Here is a 19,899-nt window from a genome sequence, read left to right on the forward strand (position 1 = left end):
CGTCTCCCATTTGGGCCCTGCAGCAGGCGAGTCGCTCTCTCAGCAGCTGACCTTCACTCTGATCAACTGGTCTGGAGGCCTCCCGATCCCTGGTTTCGGTCGCGCACTCATCCCAGACCGAGACTTGGTTTCCTTGACGACCAGGACGCTCACATCAAGGACTTCACCCACCAAGCCTCCCGACTCCCGCTGCCTTTCTGGCCTTACACGGACAGTCGTCCTTCTACCAGTCATGCCGTTTCCTTCCTACAATGCTCAGTGGCAGCAACCGCTTCCTTCTGCCCCCACCGAGTGTTGGCCAAACACCCTTCTTGGAGCTCACCTTCCAGCTGCCTGTCTGCGAGATTGCACACGCTCGCTTGTTCTCTCTCTCGCTTGCTCACACCAGCTCTCTCACCACCCTGCTTCGTGCTCTCCAGCAACCTCTGTATTTCTTTCTCTTTTCTTTCGTTTTCTTATTTTTTTCCTTCTCCTACCTGACTCGCGCTTCTATTTTATCAAGAGGGCATGGCAGCTGTAGCAAATTAGCAGCCCCAGGATCAATCACGGATGCGGGCGATCTCTCACCTGTGCACTTAGGTGAGAAACGCCCACACCGCAAATCGCCCTGAGAACTGCTTCAGCCACACAACCACCTCACTAAGCTGTGAGTGCGGTGCTTATTTATTTAAAGCGGGCCTTTGATGGGAACTGGGGACCCACTACACCACAAAGACATGTTCTGTCTAGGCAGTTAACAACTGTATAAGCCATATATTGCATAGCCATTTCATGAATAAAAGCGGCACAGTCAACAGTAATGTCCCATTATGGACCAGGCTAACATGAGCAAATATCTTGTTTTGTAATATAATTATTTATTCCTGCGTAATAACATGAAATTTGTATGCATTACAGAAAACACTTGAAAATGTATTTATTAAACTTGCATGTTTATTTAAACTATTCATGTTCAATATATTCTTTCAAATGTTAATTGATTAGTTCAGGTATTCATTAATCAGACTGAACAGATATTTTCAATGTTGCCCAGGACTGTACTTTAACAGAAACTGCAGAGACATCTTAATTGCATACTTTTTTGAGCACAGTAACATATTTAACTAGATTTTAAAAAATAATTCAAAGTTTATTAAAAAGTGATACAAATTATAATTCTCTATTTTAATCAGAATCTAAAAGCAGAGTCAAAAAATGACAACAAATAATGTTGTACATCCACCCATTTATTCACGATTGAATCTGCCTAATTAACCAAGGCCTAACCCGGCAGATTACTAAAGTCCGATTCTGACAAAAACTAGTTCTGAAAAATTACAAAAACACAAAAGAAGAAACTGCAACTAAAAGATAGCACAGAACCACCATCAAAAGCATACAGCCATTTTCAAAAAAAGCTAACAAAATGGCTAAGCCTGCCAGACACAGAATATAACGAGTTAAGTACAATGTTTAAATACAGTTTTGGGCTCCATTTTATAATTAAGCAACATACACGGTTTATGTTATTTGAGTCAACGGCAGCTCTTTGTGTTTCTCTTAAGATTTCATGTAAGGAAAGACATTTATCGAAACAATAAACCCTATCGATTTCCTGAATTAAAAGAACATTTAGAAAAAATGTCTATTAAATGTGGAGCCAGCAAAGAAGTAAATTGTGCATAAGCCGATTAGAAACTCTACTAAAAATGCAAGTTTACATCAAATGACAACCTGGAACTGTGTTTTTTTTAGGATGCAAAGTAAACCAAGCAGTGATTCTACTACTGTTCCTGGCTGCATCACTTCATGACTATTGAAAATGAACTTGATTTCATGAATTATCTGAATAAATTAGATTACAGGTTTGAAATCAGTTATTTTATTTTAAGACAGACCAATAATATCAGCAAAATGTGAAACATTCTAGCTACTGTAGATACAGTAATAATTCCTGATGCTGGGCAATCACAGCAAACACCTCAAACCAGGTAAGCTTCATGATCTAGAGGGTATATAAGATGTAAAACCACATGAGAATGTGAGGTCTGGTTAGTTCACTTTTTGCAGATGCTAAAAAGAAGATATCAGCAGATAGTACCATACTCCCTGATCTTTGGTGAAACCTACAGTAGGTGCCTATGAAAAATAGCCTGATGAAGTTTATTACCTATACTGAACATCAACAGATTCAAAAACATACATTTAGCTCTACTAGTTAAAATAATCTGGCATATTTCACAATACCACTTTAACATTCACAAATCCATCTAATCCAATTCAAGTTTGCTGTTTTATTTTACATATTAAAAGGCTTGTTCCTGGAGACTGCAGACCTTTTGGTGCAAACAATTATGCCAGTTTAGGAAGCTGGATGTCCTGTTAGAAACATTAAACAATATCTTTTTTAACATCAAATTGAATCAACATCTGGTTTGTACATTTTAGCACTACCCTGGGTTCCGCTCCAGGGTTGGCTCCTTCCTTGCACGTAATGTAAGGTTCTGACTCACAACAATGAACTGTACAAAATGGGTACAGGAAATAAATATATGTATTACAGCAATATTTTCTGTAAGATATCACTGCATGTGGTGATGAAGAACTTGATAGAACAATGTAGAAATTCAGAAGTTATTCTGGGATTTAAAATTTTTTTTTGGAATTGTAATCAGCAAGATTTAACTCTGCTGTTTCAATATGACAAGTTGAAATAACAAGGTGAGGTAAAACAGGTGAGGCAATTGTGTCATAGTATATAAGGAGCCTCCAAAAAAGGCCTAGCCCTTCAAGAGCAAGGAGTTGAGGCACCTCAATTTGCCAACAGATATGTCAACATAACCTAGCACTTTAAGAACAACAAACTGGCAAGATTTTTGACATTTTACCCTCTACAGTGCACAATATACAGTGATCCCTCGCTATATCGCGCTTCGCCTTTCGTGGCTTCACTCCATCGCGGATTTTATATGTAAGCATATTTAAATATATATCGCGGATTTTTTGCTGGTTCGCGGATTTCTGCGGACAATGGGTCTTTTAATTTCTGGTACATGCTTCCTCAGTTGGTTTGCCCAGTTGATTTCATACAAGGGACGCTATTGGCAGATGGCTGAGAAGCTAGATTGCTTACTTTTCTCTATCTCTCTCTTGCGCAGACTTTCTCTGATCCTGATGTATGGGGATTGAGCAGGGGGGCTGTTCGCACACCTAGACGATACGGACGCTCGTCTAAAAATGCTGAAAGATTATCTTCACGTTGCTATCTTTTGTGCAGCTGCTTCCTGAAACGACATGCTGCACAGTGCTTCGCATACTTAAAAGCTCGAAGGGCACGTATTGATTTTTGACTGAAAAACAAACTCTGTCTCTCTCTCTCTCTCTCTCTCCCTGCTCCTGATGGAGGGGGTGTGAGCTGCCGCCTTCAACAGCTTTGTGCCGCGGTGCTTCGCATACTTAAAAGCCAAACAGCCCTATTGATTTGTTTGCTAGAGATCGTTTTCTCTATCTATGTGACATTCTGTGCTCCTGACACGCACTCCTTTGAAGAGGAAGATATGTTTGCATTCTTTTAACTGTGAGACAGAACTGTCATCTCTGTCTTGGTATGGAGCACAGTTTAAACTTTTGAAAAAGAGACAAATGTTTGTTTGCAGTGTTTGAATAACGTTCCTGTCTCTCTACAACCTCCTGTGTTTCTGCGCAAGTCTGTGACCCAAGCATGACAATCTAAAAATAACCATATAAACATATGGTTTCTACTTCACGGATTTTCTTATTTCGCGGGTGTATTTAAAAGATTGAAGGAAACTGGTCAAATGTGGGTGCATAAAGGACAAGGCCAAAAACACTTCTAAATGTGTGGGACAGACAATGCTGTCTTAAATGTCATGTGTTTCTAATGGATACTACGACACATGCTCAGAAATACTTTCAAAAACCTTTGTCAATCAACAGAGCTAAGGCTTTACTGTATGCAAAGCAGAAGCCATAAATCAACACTGTCCACCGTCTCATCGGAGATGGAAAGTAGCACAGTGGAATCATATTTTGTGAAACATGTCAGACACTGTTGGGAAAAACCTTCCATTGTGTTCTCCGGGCCAAAGAGGGAAGGGACCATCCAAGCTGTTATCGGCATCAGGTGCAAAAGCCAGCCACTATCATCTTGGTGTGAGTCAGTTGCCCACCTGTTTGGACACCAATTATGCAAAAAGACATGTACACATTCAGAAGCAACATATGCTGCATCAAGACGCTGTCTTTTCCAGGGATGTCCTTGCATTTTCTAGTAAAACAACATCATACCACTTTCTGACCAGATTACAAGTGCATGGCTGTGTAAGCAGAGAGCACGTTTACGAGACTGGCCTGCCTGCCTGAGCTGTCTCTGATTAAGAATATGTGCCACATTATGAAACGCAAATGACACCAACAAAGGATCCGTACAATTGTACAGCCAGCGACCTGCAGAATGGATAAGCGGAGGAAGGTTCCAGTTGGGCGGCACGGTGGCACAGTGGGTAGCGCTGCTGCCTCGCAGTTGGGAGATCTGGGGACCTGGGTTCGCTTCCCGTGTCCTCCCTGCGTGGAGTTTGCATGTTCTCCCCGTGTCTGCGTGGGTTTCCTCCGGGCGCTCCGGTTTCCTCCCACAGTCCAAAGATATGCAGGTTTGGTGGATTGGCGATTCTAAATTGGCCCTAGTGTGTGCTTGGTATGTGGGTGTGTTTGTGTGTGTCCTGCGGTGGTTTGGCACCCTGCCCGGGATTGGTTCCTGCCTTGTGCCCTGTTTTGGCTGGGATTGGCTCCAGCAGACCCCCGTGACCCTGTGTTCGGGTTCAGCGGGTTGGAAAATGGATGGATGGAGGTTCCAGTTTCTAAACTTAACCAACTTCTGTCTTCAGTGCCTACATTCTTAATATGTGTTATTTAAAGAAATGCTGAAGTTACACAGTGGTAAACACTCAACTGTCTCAACATTTTGGAGCATGTTTCAACCATCTGATTTGACGTGAGTGTATATTTAAAAAAAAAAAAAAAAAAAACTATTAAATTCACAAGGTAAAACATCAAATAATGCGTTGTTATATTACGGTTTACTATAATACATGGTGAATAGAGTTTACAAAGCACTCATTTTTGTTTTTATTAGTATTTTTTCATATTGTCCCAAAGTTTTTTGGATTGGAGTTGTAACTCACCCAGTCAAATACATTTCCCTTCTATGCATAATAATGTGTGACTGTGTGTATAATAACAATTCTTTACATTTATATAGCACTTTTCTCACTATGAGTGTGCCCAGCAGTTGGCATGCATTATAGTTCAAGTTCTCATTTATTATCATGTGTACATAGTGCAATTAAATTCTTATTTTCATATACCCCATAGAACAGTGACAGACAGTAATGCAATATAAACAACAGCCAATGAATACAACACCATGCTTTATGTTCTGCAATATATACAAGATAGATAGATAGATAGATAGATAGATAGATAGATAGATAGATAGATAGATAGATAGATAGATAGATAGATAGATAGATAGATAGATAGATAGATAGATAGATAGATCTGTCTAGTGCTATCTTGGTAGGTGCCGTGCTATCTCCTGACAATCCTGACCTGGATGACAGGTTAAAAAAATTAACGGAAGTATGGGATAATAAAGTTTACCTTAAATTTAAAAATGCAGTGCTACCCTTCATTGTATAGTGTGGCCTTTTAAGTAGGGAGAATACAAATCAGAATGTAATACAGTATAAATCACAAAGATTTTCATTATTTGTTCCATGCATTACAGATACACTAGGAAGCTACAAAGATATTGTAACTACCCATCATCCCTGGAGGGGGCGCCAGACCTTTGCAGGACATTCACTCAGACACATCCTCACAGCCTGGCGCCGCAAATTCAGAGTAGCTATCTTAGCCTAACCTGTCTGTCTTTGGGATGAGTGCCAACAGACTGCGAGGCTGGAGTTGACTACTTATTCCCATACCCTGTGCAAGCCAGTTACTTATTCAATGCTGAGAGAATGACAGATTGATCATGGCCGGTTGGACAAAGTTTTGGATGTCGCGCTCGATAACTTCTTTTTCTGTGATATGCTGGACTGGATTTGTGGCGCATTGAAGACTGAAAGTACGGCACAACAACGGTGTCGACGTTTTTCTACAGTAGAATAGCATGAAGGTTGGTCACTTTGAGAAAGCAATTGTACCGAAAAAGGCAGAAGCAGTCCCAACGTGGTAGGTGACGTGAAGTTTTCAGTTTTAAATTGTTCATAGTAAATGAGTACATCTGCGTATAACCGAGTAATGCGTTCGGAAATGTCACGTTATTTCATAATTACGACAGACTACCTCTAATAACTTAAAATTGAACCTATCACCTATTACTTTAAGAACTAATCATTTGAACTAGTAATTGCAGTTTCTGTAAAATTTATTCCTAAAGAGGATATCTGATGAATCATTGCACTGGGAGCTCCCCTTCTTCATACCATACCTTAAAATATTTATTCTGTATATCTTATTCTAATCAACTAATTTATTTAGGTAGCGTTATGTATATGCATATACACCGAATATACTAATATTTCTATGCATCGATTTAAATTGGCAAATGTATAAATTATCGATGAAATGCCAGCAAACTGGAACAAAGCCTGAAAGTCGTACGGGGACAAAAATCTCAGCACTGAAAGCGTTGTAGACTTGAACTGAAGATGTAAGACTCATTATCAGGTTGTTAAAATTTTGTATCAATTTCCAAAATATTTTTAAGTTTTTTAATTTTGAACTCAAAGCTGATACCAGTATTTCAAAATACAGTATGACAGCTACTGTATATTTAGAATTTTGTCTGTTAGTTTCAAAATTCACAACAAGGAGAGCAGTGTTCACATCCCTGCATGGACATTTTCTCCTTGTGTGTCATTTTAATATATTAAACTAACAATTCACATAACACTGAGCGAACAAAGGCCACCGTGTTTAGAAAACATAGGGCTGCTCTCAAACATAGCTATGCGCATATTAGTTTGTATCAACCAATGTGTGTCATTAAAGGATAAGTTCAGTATTGTTCAAGTCCAAGTTATTTCTTCACAAAGTCCAACATGTTCTATAAATTAGAATTAGAAATTAGTGGCAATGGGGCACGAAGCACCACGGTAAACAGAAGTCTACAATTTAGCAAATATGTCCTCTTTTAGTTTCAATAAATGGAAACATGTCTTCAATGTTTCCGATGCATATTTGTCACAACAAAATTAGGATTTTTACCACATATTCTGAATACTGTTTTTCTCAAGGTAACCATACGCTTACTCACTTGTGTAAGTCTGCACATAAATACAGAAGTAAATCAAAACAAAGCCCACCACCAGGCACCAACAGTGTACTGTTATTTAATCTAATCCTCTGGGGGGTGACATGTATAAGCTGTTTTACAATGTGTGTGTAATTGCAAGGCATGAATCAATACAAAACAACAGTCTTGGCTTGAACAATGAACATATTCAATAAGTTTTAACCCTTTTATTTTCCAGCTATACACATGCCCTGTTAACTCCAGTTTAAAATGTTACTTTTTGCATATCAGGAGAAGGTGGGAGCGGAGGATGCCATCATCTATATGCTACACCGATCCCTCTCTCACTTGGACAGAGGCAGTAGTGCTGTAAGAATTATGTTTCTAGACTTCTCTAGCGCCTTCAACACAATCCAACCTCTGCTCCTTAGGGACAACCTGACAGAGATGGGATTAGATTCATACCTAGTGGCATGGATCGTGGACTATCTTAAAGTCAGACCTCAGTATGTGCATCTTAGGAACTGCACGTCTGACATTGTGGTCAGCAACACAGGAGCGCCACAAGGGACTGTACTTTCTCCGGTCCTGTTCAGCCTATATACATCAGACTTCCAATACAACTCGGAGTCCTGCCACGTGCAAAAGTTCGCTGATGACACTGCTATCATGGGCTGCATCAGGAATGGGCTGGAGGATGAGTATAGGGACCTAATCAATGACTTTGTTAAATGGTGCGACTCAAACCACCTACACCTGAACACCAGCAAAACCAAGGAGCTGGTGGTGGATTTTAGGAGGCCCAGACCCCTCATAGACCCAGTGATCATCAAAGGTGACTGTGTGCAGATGGTGCAGACCTATAAATATCTGGGAGTGCAGCTTGATAATAAATTAGATTGGACTACCAATACTGATGCGCTGTGCAAGAAAGGACAGAGCCGGTTATACTACCTTAGAAGGCTGGCGTCCTTCAACATCTGCAATAAGATGCTGCAGATGTTCTATCAGACAGTTGTGGCGAGCGCCCTCTTCTACACAGTGGTGTGCTGGGGAGGCAGCATTAAGAAGAAAGACGCCTCACGCCTGGACAAACTGGTGAGGAAGGCAGGCTCTATTGTTGGCATGGAGCTGGACAGTTTAACATCTGTGGCAGAGCGAAGGGCGCTCAGCAGGCTCCTATCAATTATGGAGAATCCACTGCATCCACTTAATAGTATCATCTCCAGACAGAAGAGCAGCTTCAGCGACAGACTGCTGTCACTGTCCTGCTCCACTGACAGATTGAGGAGATCGTTCCTCCCCCAAACTATGCGACTCTTTAATTCCACCTGGGGGGGGGGGGGTAAACGTTAACATTCAACAATATACATAGTTATTGTCTGTTTTTCACCTGCATTATTATCATTCTTTAATTTAATATTATTTATTGTATCAGTATGCTGCTGCTGAAGAATGTGAATTTCCCATTGGGATTAATAAAGTATCTATCTATCTATCTATCTATCTATCTATCTATCTATCTATCTATCTATCTATCTATCTATCTATCTATCTATCTATCTATCTATCTATCTATCTATCTATCTATCTTTAGACTAGATATTTTTTTAATCTATAAAAATCACTGAACGTTGGAACACAATATGGCATGGCATGTTTGTGAAGAAATAACTTCACATTTAAAAATGCTGAACTTATCCTTTACAATGCCTCACAGCATTTACTCCATTATTAACATGCTGCAGTGAGCCCCTTGCTACACGTGAAAATAGATGTAACTAATAAAATGGCACTATCCTTGTTTTTATTGATAAGCCATATTAACTTTGTTCGCAAAATAAAATCTCAGTTCTTGATAATATTTGTTGGCTTCCCTTAAGGTTTTATATTAATGTCAATAATTATTCTTGCCAAATTCTGGACCTCTATTATCGTATGTTTTCTGAAGCCTTTATCCAAGGCTACTTAAAAGATATGTATTCATTACAGTTGTTCACCTCTATTTTTTAAATTTGAGCCCAGGCTTTTTGAATGTATTGCTTAGGGCCACATAGTGATTTGGTGCCAGGTACTTATCAGAGCACACTTAATTTTAAACCCAGTAGCAGAGATCTCAAACCTGTCACAGCAGCATTGTGTATAAGGCAGAAACCAACCTGGATAAGATGCCAATTCATTGCACAGTACGATCAGATGCAGAAATTAATTTCAGAGATGCCAGTTCACCTAAAAAAAATTTGTATGCATGTTTATTTGGATGTAGGAGGAAATCAGACAAGCATCCTATAAAAAAGATGCACAATTGGAACATTAGAACAATCTAGACGAGAACAGGCCATTTAGTCCAACAAATTCTATCCACCCAGTTCTTCCAAATAACATCAAATGTAGTTTTGAAAGTCCCCAACGTCTTACTGTCTACCACACTACTTGGTAGCTTATTCCAAGTGTCTATCGTTCTTTGTGTAAAGAAAAACTTCCTAAAGCTTGTGCCAAATTTACCCTTAACAAGTTTCCAGCTGTGTCCACATGTTCTTGACAAACACATTATAAAATAACAGTCTCGATCCACTGTACTGATTCCTTTCATAATTTTAAACACTTCAGTCATGTCACTTCTTAATCTTTTTTTGCTTAAACTAAAATTGTGCACCAGCTCAGGCCATTACACTCTTTCTGCCTTCAGTGATGTCCTAGCATAGCAGCTAGAATATCAAGGCTAAAGGACAGTTTTCTCCCATATGCCATCAGGCTTGTAAACAGAACCGATCCACTGCCTTTCCCCTCAGCACAGCAGGCTAACACGTATCTGGAGGATGGGAGGCCATCTTGAGACCATATACCTGCAGCTCTGACATTAAATCATTTATTTATTTGCATGTGCACTCTTACTTCTGTTTGTTTTTGCATACCTTTTTCACCTAAGTGTTTTTTTTTTGTTGTTGTGTATTCATGTCTATTGCTGGAGGACTTGTACAATAAGATTTTCATTGTACTGAATACATATGACAATAAAGTTAAAGTTGAAGTTGCTGTCATTGCCGCACTCCCCACTTGTGTTACAGACTTCACTTTTGCACAGCTTGACCTTTGAGCAGTCAGCTGTCCCACATCAGCACACAAACTCCCTAAGACATTGGGGTGGTCTTTGGTTCCTAAGGCAGTTGTAGTGCTAGTGATGTGAGTAGAAGAAACTGGTGTTTGCTTTTTAGAGGTGATGGATGTCATGTTGTCTGGCAGAGCCATTTGTCCCCTCTGGTTGTAAGGGGCTATTTGGTCACAGTGTACCTCTACTACCCAATATGCTGCCTTCAGCATGTATACTATCTCAGACAACCAGGACAAGATGGTTCAGGGTCCACACCAGCTACGGGTTATAATCATACCTAGTTGTCATGGTGTGGTGTTATTCCATGGGTGCAGCTATTTTAAGACCTTTTCTGTTGGTTACTGGGGTTCTTCTTGTAGATTTAGCAAGGGCACAGCTGATCTCCAGATTTTGTTACAGGTCCCGAACATACTGGCACCCTGAGATCTTACTGACGAGCTAATGGGGAGCTACAAAGGCCATGGTCACAGTGGTGCAGAATTTACACCCAAACATCATCTTAGCAGACATTCACATCATTTAGTCCTGTCTTGGTGTTGTAGGTAAGCATGTGTAAAAGGAAATCAGAGTTTATGTGAGTTTTCTAAAATTTTAAATTATCCAATGAACAGTCTATACTTCAAAAAAGTTCAGAGTAAACAAATTGCCCACATTTACATCCCAAGTTCACTTATTGCATCAGTTGATCACACAACCCTAATAAATATCTACTGAAAATTATGTGAAATAGCTCTACATGCATTGTTACTCAGGGATTCCTACCAGTCCTTACCAATTTCATTAATTTGGTAATGAGATCTTCCTTGTACTCCTCACATTTCATGGAATTCAGTTGTGAAAAGTACTGTTCTATCTTCTAAAAACCTAAACCATCAAAATATACAGGTCACATTTATACACCATTCATATTTAGACAGGGCCTCACCACCAGTTCTACCATGATAAAATGCAGGGGATCTTTCTCTAATGTGTTTTGGAAGGGCACCCAAGTATTTACAATCACACTCTCATACTGTTTATCAGCTACAGTTAGGTCCATAAATATTTGGACAGAGACAACTTTTTTCTAATTTTGGTTCTGTACATTACCACAATGAATTTTAAATGAAACAACTCAGATGCAGCTGAAGTGCAGACTTTCAGCTTTAATTCAGTGGGGTGAACAAAACGATTGCATAAAAATGTGAGGCAACTAAAGCAATTTTTTTAACACAATCCCTTCATTTCAGGGGCTCAAAAGTAATTGGACAAATTAAATAACTGGAAATAAAATGTTCATTTCTAATACTTGGTTGAAAACCCTTTGCTGGCAATGACAGCCTGAAGTCTTGAACTCATGGACATCACCAGATGCTGGGTTTCCTCCTTTTTAATGCTCTGCCAGGCCTTTACTGCAGCGGCTTTCAGTTGTTGTTTGTTTGTGGGCCTTTCTGTCTGAAGTTTAGTCTTCAACAAGTGAAATGCATGCTCAATTGGGTTAAGATCAGGTGACTGACTTGGCCATTCAAGAATTTTCCACATGCACGCCCAAGCCATCACACTGCCTCCACTGTGTTTTACAGATGATGTGGTATGCTTTGGATAATGAGCTGTTGCACGCCTTCTCCATACTTTTTTCTTGCCATCATTCTGGTAGAGGTTGATCTTGGTTTCATCTGTCCAAAGAATGTTTTTCCAGAACTGTGCTGGCTTTTTTTAGATGTTCTTTAGCAAAGTCCAATCTAGCCTTTCTATTCTTGAGGCTTATGAGTGGCTTGCACCTTGCAGTGCACCCTCTGTATTTACTTTCATGCAGTCTTCTCTTTATGGTAGACTTGGATATCGATACGCCTACCGCTGGAGAGTGTTGTTCACTTGGTTGGCTGTTGTGAAGGGGTTTCTCTTCACCATGGAAATGATTCTGCGATCATCCACCACTGTTGTCTTTCTTGGACATGCAGGGGCCTTATGTATAAACGGTGCGTACACACAAAAATGTTGCGTAAGAACGTTTCCACGTTCAAATCGCGATATAAAAAACCTACACTTGGCGTAAAGCCACGCACTTTTCCATGGTACCACATACCCTGTTGTACACAAGTTCTCCGTTAGGTTTTGCAGACTGGCAGCACCCAGCGTCAAAGCAGTGCTACTGTTCCTGTGTGGTTACCCTTTCTTAGATCCACATCCACGACGGCGGCTCAAGTGCTATTTGTAGAACTGTTTGTACTTGCAAGTTACCGTGAGGTAATTGTACTTATGATACAGTTATAATATTGCATATCCTGAGCCACTTTATAAAGCGCGTATTTACATATGATGACGATATCATTTTTAAGATGAAATGCAGCAAAATATGTTGATTATATTATACAGATAATATAACTTTAACTACACGGTGCTGCATCGCTAGTTTGAGCTTCGTTCACAGTTTGTTCCTGCCTCGCGCTGTTTTCATGCTGTGGCTGGCGCGACACTGGAAGGATAGATGGATAGAATAATTAAACATTACGAAGATATTTCGATGTTCCTCAAAAGTTTTGAAGAAGCGGCTTTCTAAGCTTACAAATGGCTTAACGTCTATTACAGAGCTGATTGTGTGGCGATTGGGTATTTGGAGAAAGAAAAGTAAGGACAGGAATTGGGGGTTAGTACGTTTGAAAATGACAGTACTTCTGTAATAAAGCATTTCATTGAAGGTCGTGCATGGCGCAGCAAGCATCTTGTTGCTGTAAGACATGAACAATCACTGCGCCACCGTGTTCCCATTTTTAATAACATGCTTTAACTCATATCATCATGAAAATGATATCACGTATACTTCTCTGTATTTTAATTACTCAGAGAGCTGTAATATTACAAACGTAATGGATTCTGTGTCCTGTCAGAGGAAGACACGTAGTGATTCAGGCACATAGACCACATATAAGATCAAACACAAAACAAAGCATTTAACGTGCTACTTTAGTTACGATGGGATTTGAGAAACTAGTAAATTAAACGATTTTAAGATGAAGTTTATGATGTTCCACTTTAATGAAAAATTAATTAAAGTGGAAATTTCGAGATTAAAGTTGACATTTCGTGCTTTTTTCACACTGTGTGCCTTTTTTTTCACTGTGCCCTAATAAGCTTTCATATGACACTCAGACGTTGGGCTACGAGTCGCCTTTTCAAGCCGACTTTGATATGTGACAACATTTTTATTTCGGGCACTGTGCGACTTTGTGAACTTGAGCTTTTGAGTTTCTCCAACACACTATGTCACTCGATCAACTTCCTTTTGTTGCTTATTGTTTAAACTAACAAATAGTACGTTTTTCTTTGCCTCCATTTGGTATTCGATGAAATTCTTCTATTTTTCCTCGTACTTTTGCCATTGCCTTTTCACAGAATGCTGGGCTTAAGGGCTATTTATATTGATTTGCATATTCAAAGAGGCATAATTCTGGGAGAAGTTGGGGCGGGACAGTAAGCGCGTGCACATGCGTATATTTCCACGCTGAGCGGGATTTATGTAGCGGAAGAACGCGGAAGTTGTCGAACGCACAGATTCCTGCATCTGGATTATTCTGTGCGTAAGCACATTTCGGCTTTGTGCTTACGTCATGTTATGGTGCGAATTCTACGCACGGCGTTATGCATGAGGCTCCAGGTCTTTTTGCGTTGCTGAGTTCACCAGTGCTTGCTTTCTTTCTCAGATTGTAGATTTTGCCCTCTTGTAATATTGTAGCAATTTCTCGGATGGGTTTTTTCTGTTTTCGCAGCTTAAGGATGGCTTCTTTCACCTGCATGGAGAGCTCCTTTGACCGCATGTTGTCTGTTCACAGCAAAATCTTCCACATGCAAGCACCACACCTCAAATCAACTCCAGGCCCTTTATCTGCTTAATTGATAATGACATAACGACGGACTTGCCCACACCTGCCCATGAAAATAGCCTTTGAGTCAATTGTCCAATTACTTTTGAGCCCCTGAAATGAAGGGATTATGTTAAAACAATGCTTTAGTTGACTCACATTTTTATGCAATCGTTTTGTTCACCCCTCTGAATTAAAGCTGAAAGTCTGCACTTCAACTGCATCTGAGTTGTTTCATTTAAAATTAATTGTGGTAATGTACAGAACCAAAATTAGAAAAAAGTTGTCTCTGTCCAAATATTTATGGACCTAACTGTATACTACCCATCTATATCCTTTGTGAAATAAACAGACTTGACACACTCAAAAAAAGGTTTGGGGCAGCCACACGTATAATATCCCTGACTGCAAAAGGGTATGAAAATGGCACTGATGTGCATAGGTTGGAGTCCACAACTGAACTGATGTCTTAATGAAAATATGAAGACTTTAAAGGCCAGAACTGGAAGTGACATGGCGCATCTAGAAGTGACGTTCTTCAGGGCGCCCGGAACTGGAATTGATGTCACCAAGGGTGAATCAGGCAGGTTTTCCTGTGTTTGGACTGCAGAGGCATCAGAAGAAGGTTTAGTGCACCCCACCACCCCCTGGCCTGGCGTGGAATTACCTTCCCTTGGTCCATACAGCTCCTTCCTTCTCACACGTGTGTGACACCTTATACTTTCTGATATATTTCAACTTTTGCACCTGTCATTATCGATCTCTTAATGTGTTTCAGTGGCTAATTTTCTTAGGTGTTATTGTTGCAAAGCACACACTAGCCTCCTGATGGAATCATCTTTTAGCCTTCAGAAGTCTTCCTTCCTTCTGTCTTTAACTTGGCCTTTTTTGAACTTGCCAATGTATGGCTGATGGTCAACCTTACTTCTCTGACCCCTAATTGCAAAGCTTTTTTGGTGTAACACCACATGCTTTGAGACCCCGGCACAACTTTTGGCATCTTTTGTTGTACCTGAGCAGATCAGTAATGGAGGAATCCAAGACACAAAACCATGCAAAAGTACAAAAACAGTGTTACTTATTTTCAAAAATGGTCCACAAATATGCCTAGTCTTGATGACACTTCTCAACAAATAACAAAGCAAACCAAAGCAACAAATATTTAAAAACAAATCCTTTCTCCTTCCTTCAAGATGAAGTAAAGGTAAGCGATATTAATTCTTTATTATCAATTCACACGGGTCTCTTACTTGAAATCTTGCCACTCCTCAACTCATCCCTGCTGTTCCCGCAGTATAACAATAACAAGGGTACCTCTGCCCTAATCTGCCCCACGTATGGGTGATGCTGCACTCCACGATCCAGCATGTTTCAGTGCCCCAGCCAAGAAGCTGCGCCTTACACCGTTTCATTCTGCACTGTCTCTTCTGCCTTAAGGTCCTTGCTTTTTGTTTATAACTATTTACATGCAAAAAAATAGCTATAGTTACACTTTAAATGCACAGTTGATTTCCCACGATGGAGCCCTTCGCAGGTGGGGGGTCTGTGTGTGGTCATGCTTTTATGTCAGAGGCAGTTTATATTATTTTCCAGTATCTTTGTCAGGGTTGGAATGCCAGTGCTTTAGTTTGTTTTCATATGTAATTCTATTTTCACCTGTTGACATTACTTCTTTGAAACTCACAGATATTATGCTGTATGTCTATGATTTGATTCTATTATTATTGACATGTATTAACATTATCTTTAACAACAAAAATTATACATAGTCAAGATCAGAAAAGCTACAACTCAACACACACTTTAACCTATTGTATTTTATAAGATACCAGTCCTACTGAAGCAGGGAGAGAGGATTCTGTTTTTTGTAATTTCAGCTTAGGTCAATTGGTGTAATCACTCAACACGCAGTCAAAATACATTTCTGTGGGAATTTTTAGAAGAGCTTTGCCCTCTTAAGTTAAAATATACATTTCAAATTCAATCTTTTGTTCAGTGGCAGAAAGAAGTGTGTAATCTGAGCATGAAGAAAATACACCAGTTAAATTGCAGTACTTTGCTTACTAGTTTGATGTTCTGCTTGTAGTTAAACTTGAGAATTGTTAATGTCTTATTTAAAGGATAAAATATTTTTTTCTATTTAAGATTGTATGCCCTGGCTGATCAGTACACAAGTTAAAAATGGTCTTGCTGAATTGGACATGTCCACTCCTGTTAGTGCTTTTAATCATAAACAAAGGTAAGATCTATTTTAGATTTGCTGTTTTTCACTTTGCTAAAGCAGGACTAAAATGCTGTGTTCATTGCTGAGTTGCACTTAAATCATCGGTTTCTTTCTGAGCTGCTAATTTTCTCCATCTTGTTGCACAAAAGATTTTATAACTTACAAAGTTGGGGAATCAATGCTTCAAAATTCAACTCTTGAAATTCTTGGCAGCATTTCTAGATTCTTACCATAAATGCTTTCTGTGAATGCTTTGATCACAATAATTAAAACTGCCTTTCACGAGAATGTCTGCAGCACTTATGATTCATCCTTCTGTGTTCATTGTGGATGACATCAGGAGGATTATTAAATGAGTCAACGTCCATAAAGCAACTGGTCTGGATGCAGTTTCAGGATATATTTATTGTAGTGATCAGTTAAAAGCTATTTTTCAATGATATCTTTAATATCCCACTGAGAGACTATGTGGTCCCATCATGACTGTCTCAGTGTGTTGAAATGCTTTCTGAGGCTGATGCTGGCACGAATTACATTTTATATTCTGTATAGTATGCACCATCTCCACTTTGCATATGGTCACAATTGATCTGAAAAATATGCAGTATCCATCACACTTCATAGTATCCATGCCAGAGTCCTGTCTAACAGACTATATCTCATCATTTAGCACTATTTTCCCATTAAAAACTCATCATTACACTTGGGGCTCAGAAATTAACACTGTTCTTCCATCAAAACTGATCATTAGATTTGGGACTTAGTATTAGTGCCACACTCTGGATTTTGGACTTCCTAACTGGCAGAACCCAGCATTGGCAGATTACCAATGTCAATTCCTTCAGATTAACACATTCACGCCATAGAGTGGTGAGGTGAGCCCCTTGCCGTGCTCCTTGTTTACTTATGATTATATGGCTAAAAAACACAAACAAATACATCAATAATTTTACTGAGGAAATTACCTGATCACAAACAATGATGAGAAGGACTCTGCCTTGTGACACAGTGGCGCCAGCACAACAATCTCTCTCTTCCTTAGTTTCCGGAAAACCAAGAAGATTTCAGGAAGTAGGAGGCAGGCTACAGTGCCAACTATATTAGAGGAAATTATTTGAAGAGGGTCAGCATCTTTACATTTTAGATTTACCATCTGTTTTAACCTGAAATTTGCACGGACCATCTTAACTAAAGTCAAGAAGGCTCTTCTTTACTTCCTTGGACCTCCAAAGAAAGCTAAATATAGCAGCTGTTCAACTTATGACTAGAAAGCAGTGCAGATGGTGGTGAATTCAGGACAGAACATTGCTGGGACATAGCTGCATTCTATTCAGGGCATTTACAGCATACGGCAATGGCATACAGCATTATTAACACTTCAGACATCATGCACATTTTTCTCTCTCCTACATCCTCTCAAATGTTACAATTAACACTCCAGAGATCATAAAGTTTTTCAGTAGCCACTTGTACTGACAAATGTCTGATTGTTTTCTTGTATACAGGTGCTGGTCATAAAATTAGAATATCATAACTAAGTTGATTTATTTCAGTAATTCCATTCAAAAAGTGAAACTTGTATATTAGATTCATTCATTACACACAGACTGATGTTTAATCAAATGTTTATTTCTTTTAATGTTGATGATTCTAACTGACAACTAATGAAAGTCCCAAATTCAGTATCTCGGAAAATTTGAATATTGTGAAAAGGTTCAATATTGAAGACACCTGGTGCCACACTCTAATCAGCCAATTAACTCAAAACACCTGCAAAAGCCTTTAAATGGTCTCTCAGTCTAGTTCTGTAGGCTACACAATCATGGGGAAGACTGCTGACTTGACAGTTGTCCAAAAGACGACCATTGACACCTTGCACAAGGAGGGCAAGACACAAAAGGTCATTCCTAAAGAGGCTGGCTGCTCACAGAGCTCTGTGTCCAAGCACATTAATAGAGAGGCGAAGGGAAGGACAAGATGTGGTAGAAAAAAGTGTACAAGCAATAGGGATAACCGCACCCTGGAGAGGATTGTGAAACAAAACCCATTCAAAAATGAGGGGGAGATTCACAAAGAGTGGACTGCAGCTGGAGTCAGTGCTTCAAGGACCACCACGCACAGACGTATGCAAGACATGGGTATCAGCTGTCGCATTCCTTGTGTCAAGCCACTCTTGAACAAGAGACAGCGTCAGAAGCGTCTCGCTTGGGCTAAAGACAAAAAGGACTGGACTGCTGCTGAGTGGTCCAAAGTTATGTTCTCTGATGAAAGTAAATTTTGCATTTCCTTTGGAAATCAAGGTCCCAGAGTCTGGAGAAAGAGAGGAGAGGCACAGAATCCACGTTGCGTGAGGTCCAGTGTAAAGTTTCCATAGTCAGTGATGGTTTGGGGTGCCATGTCATCTGCTGGTTGGTCCATTGTGTTTTCTGAGGTCCAAGGTCAACGCAGCCGTCTACCAGGAAGTTTTAGAGCACTTCATGCTTCCCGCTGCTGATGAACTTTATGGAGATGCAGGTTTCATTTTCCAACAGGACCTGGCACCTGCACACAGTGCCAAAGCTACCAGTACCCTGTTTAAGGACTATGGTATCCCTGTTCTTGATTGGCCAGCAAAATCGCCTGACCTTAACCCCATAGAAAATCTATGGGGTATTGTGAAGAGGAAGATGCAATACGCCAGACCCAACAATTCAGAAGAGCTGAAGGCCACTATCAGAGCAACATGGGCTCTCATAACACCTGAGAAGTGCCACAGACTGATCGACTCCATGCCACGCCACATTGCTGCAGTAGTCCAGGCCAAAGGAGCCCCAACTAAATATTGAGTGCTGTACATGCTCATACTTTTCATGTTCATACCTTTCAGTTGGCCAACATTTCTAAAAATCCTTTTTTTGCATTGGTCTTAATTGATATTCTAATTTTCCGAGATACTGAATTTGGGACTTTCATTAGTTGTCAGTTATAATCATCAACATTAAAAGAAATAAGCATTTGAAATACTTCAGTCTGTGTGTAATGAATGAATCTAATATACAAGTTTCACTTTTTGAATGGAATTACTGAAATAAATCAACTTTGTCATGATATTCTAATTTTATGACCAGCACCTGTATACTGCTTAATGTATTATGTTACTCATTGTCTTTTTTGTGTGTTGTTGGTAATGTGTTATAGTGACTAGTCTGTGGGAGAGATAATATTCTCAAACCTAGTGTATGGTAATCCAGTTGCTGGGCAAGGCAGGTAACAATCCTTCAGACTTCAAACTCAAAGAGGGTTTATATGTCGATTTTTAGGAACTTGCAGAGCATTTCCTAGGACTACTTCTGGCAGAAAGTCCTGTAGCCTGCCCTGCAGAGCTTACCATGGCATCCTTAGGTCTTTCTGCATTCAACATCCCGATCTTTTTGAAGGACTGGTC

General features: G+C 39.8%; 1 protein-coding gene across 2 annotated transcripts in view; it reads left to right on the forward strand.

The window, feature by feature from the left end:
- LOC114657795 (adhesion G-protein coupled receptor G5-like) overlaps nucleotides 1–19,899 on the forward strand; it is a 114,381-nt gene that overhangs the window by 50,126 nt on the left and 44,356 nt on the right. For both annotated transcript variants that reach the window (XM_028809697.2, XM_028809698.2), the window contains exon 3: nucleotides 16,397–16,490. In XM_028809697.2, coding sequence (XP_028665530.1) covers nucleotides 16,433–16,490 — 58 coding nt within the window. In that variant the 5' untranslated portion in view covers nucleotides 16,397–16,432. The remainder of the gene's footprint in view (nucleotides 1–16,396; nucleotides 16,491–19,899) is intronic.

This window comes from Erpetoichthys calabaricus, chromosome 9 (assembly GCF_900747795.2).
Source record: "Erpetoichthys calabaricus chromosome 9, fErpCal1.3, whole genome shotgun sequence".
In the NCBI taxonomy this organism is placed as follows: Eukaryota; Metazoa; Chordata; class Cladistia; order Polypteriformes; family Polypteridae; genus Erpetoichthys; species Erpetoichthys calabaricus.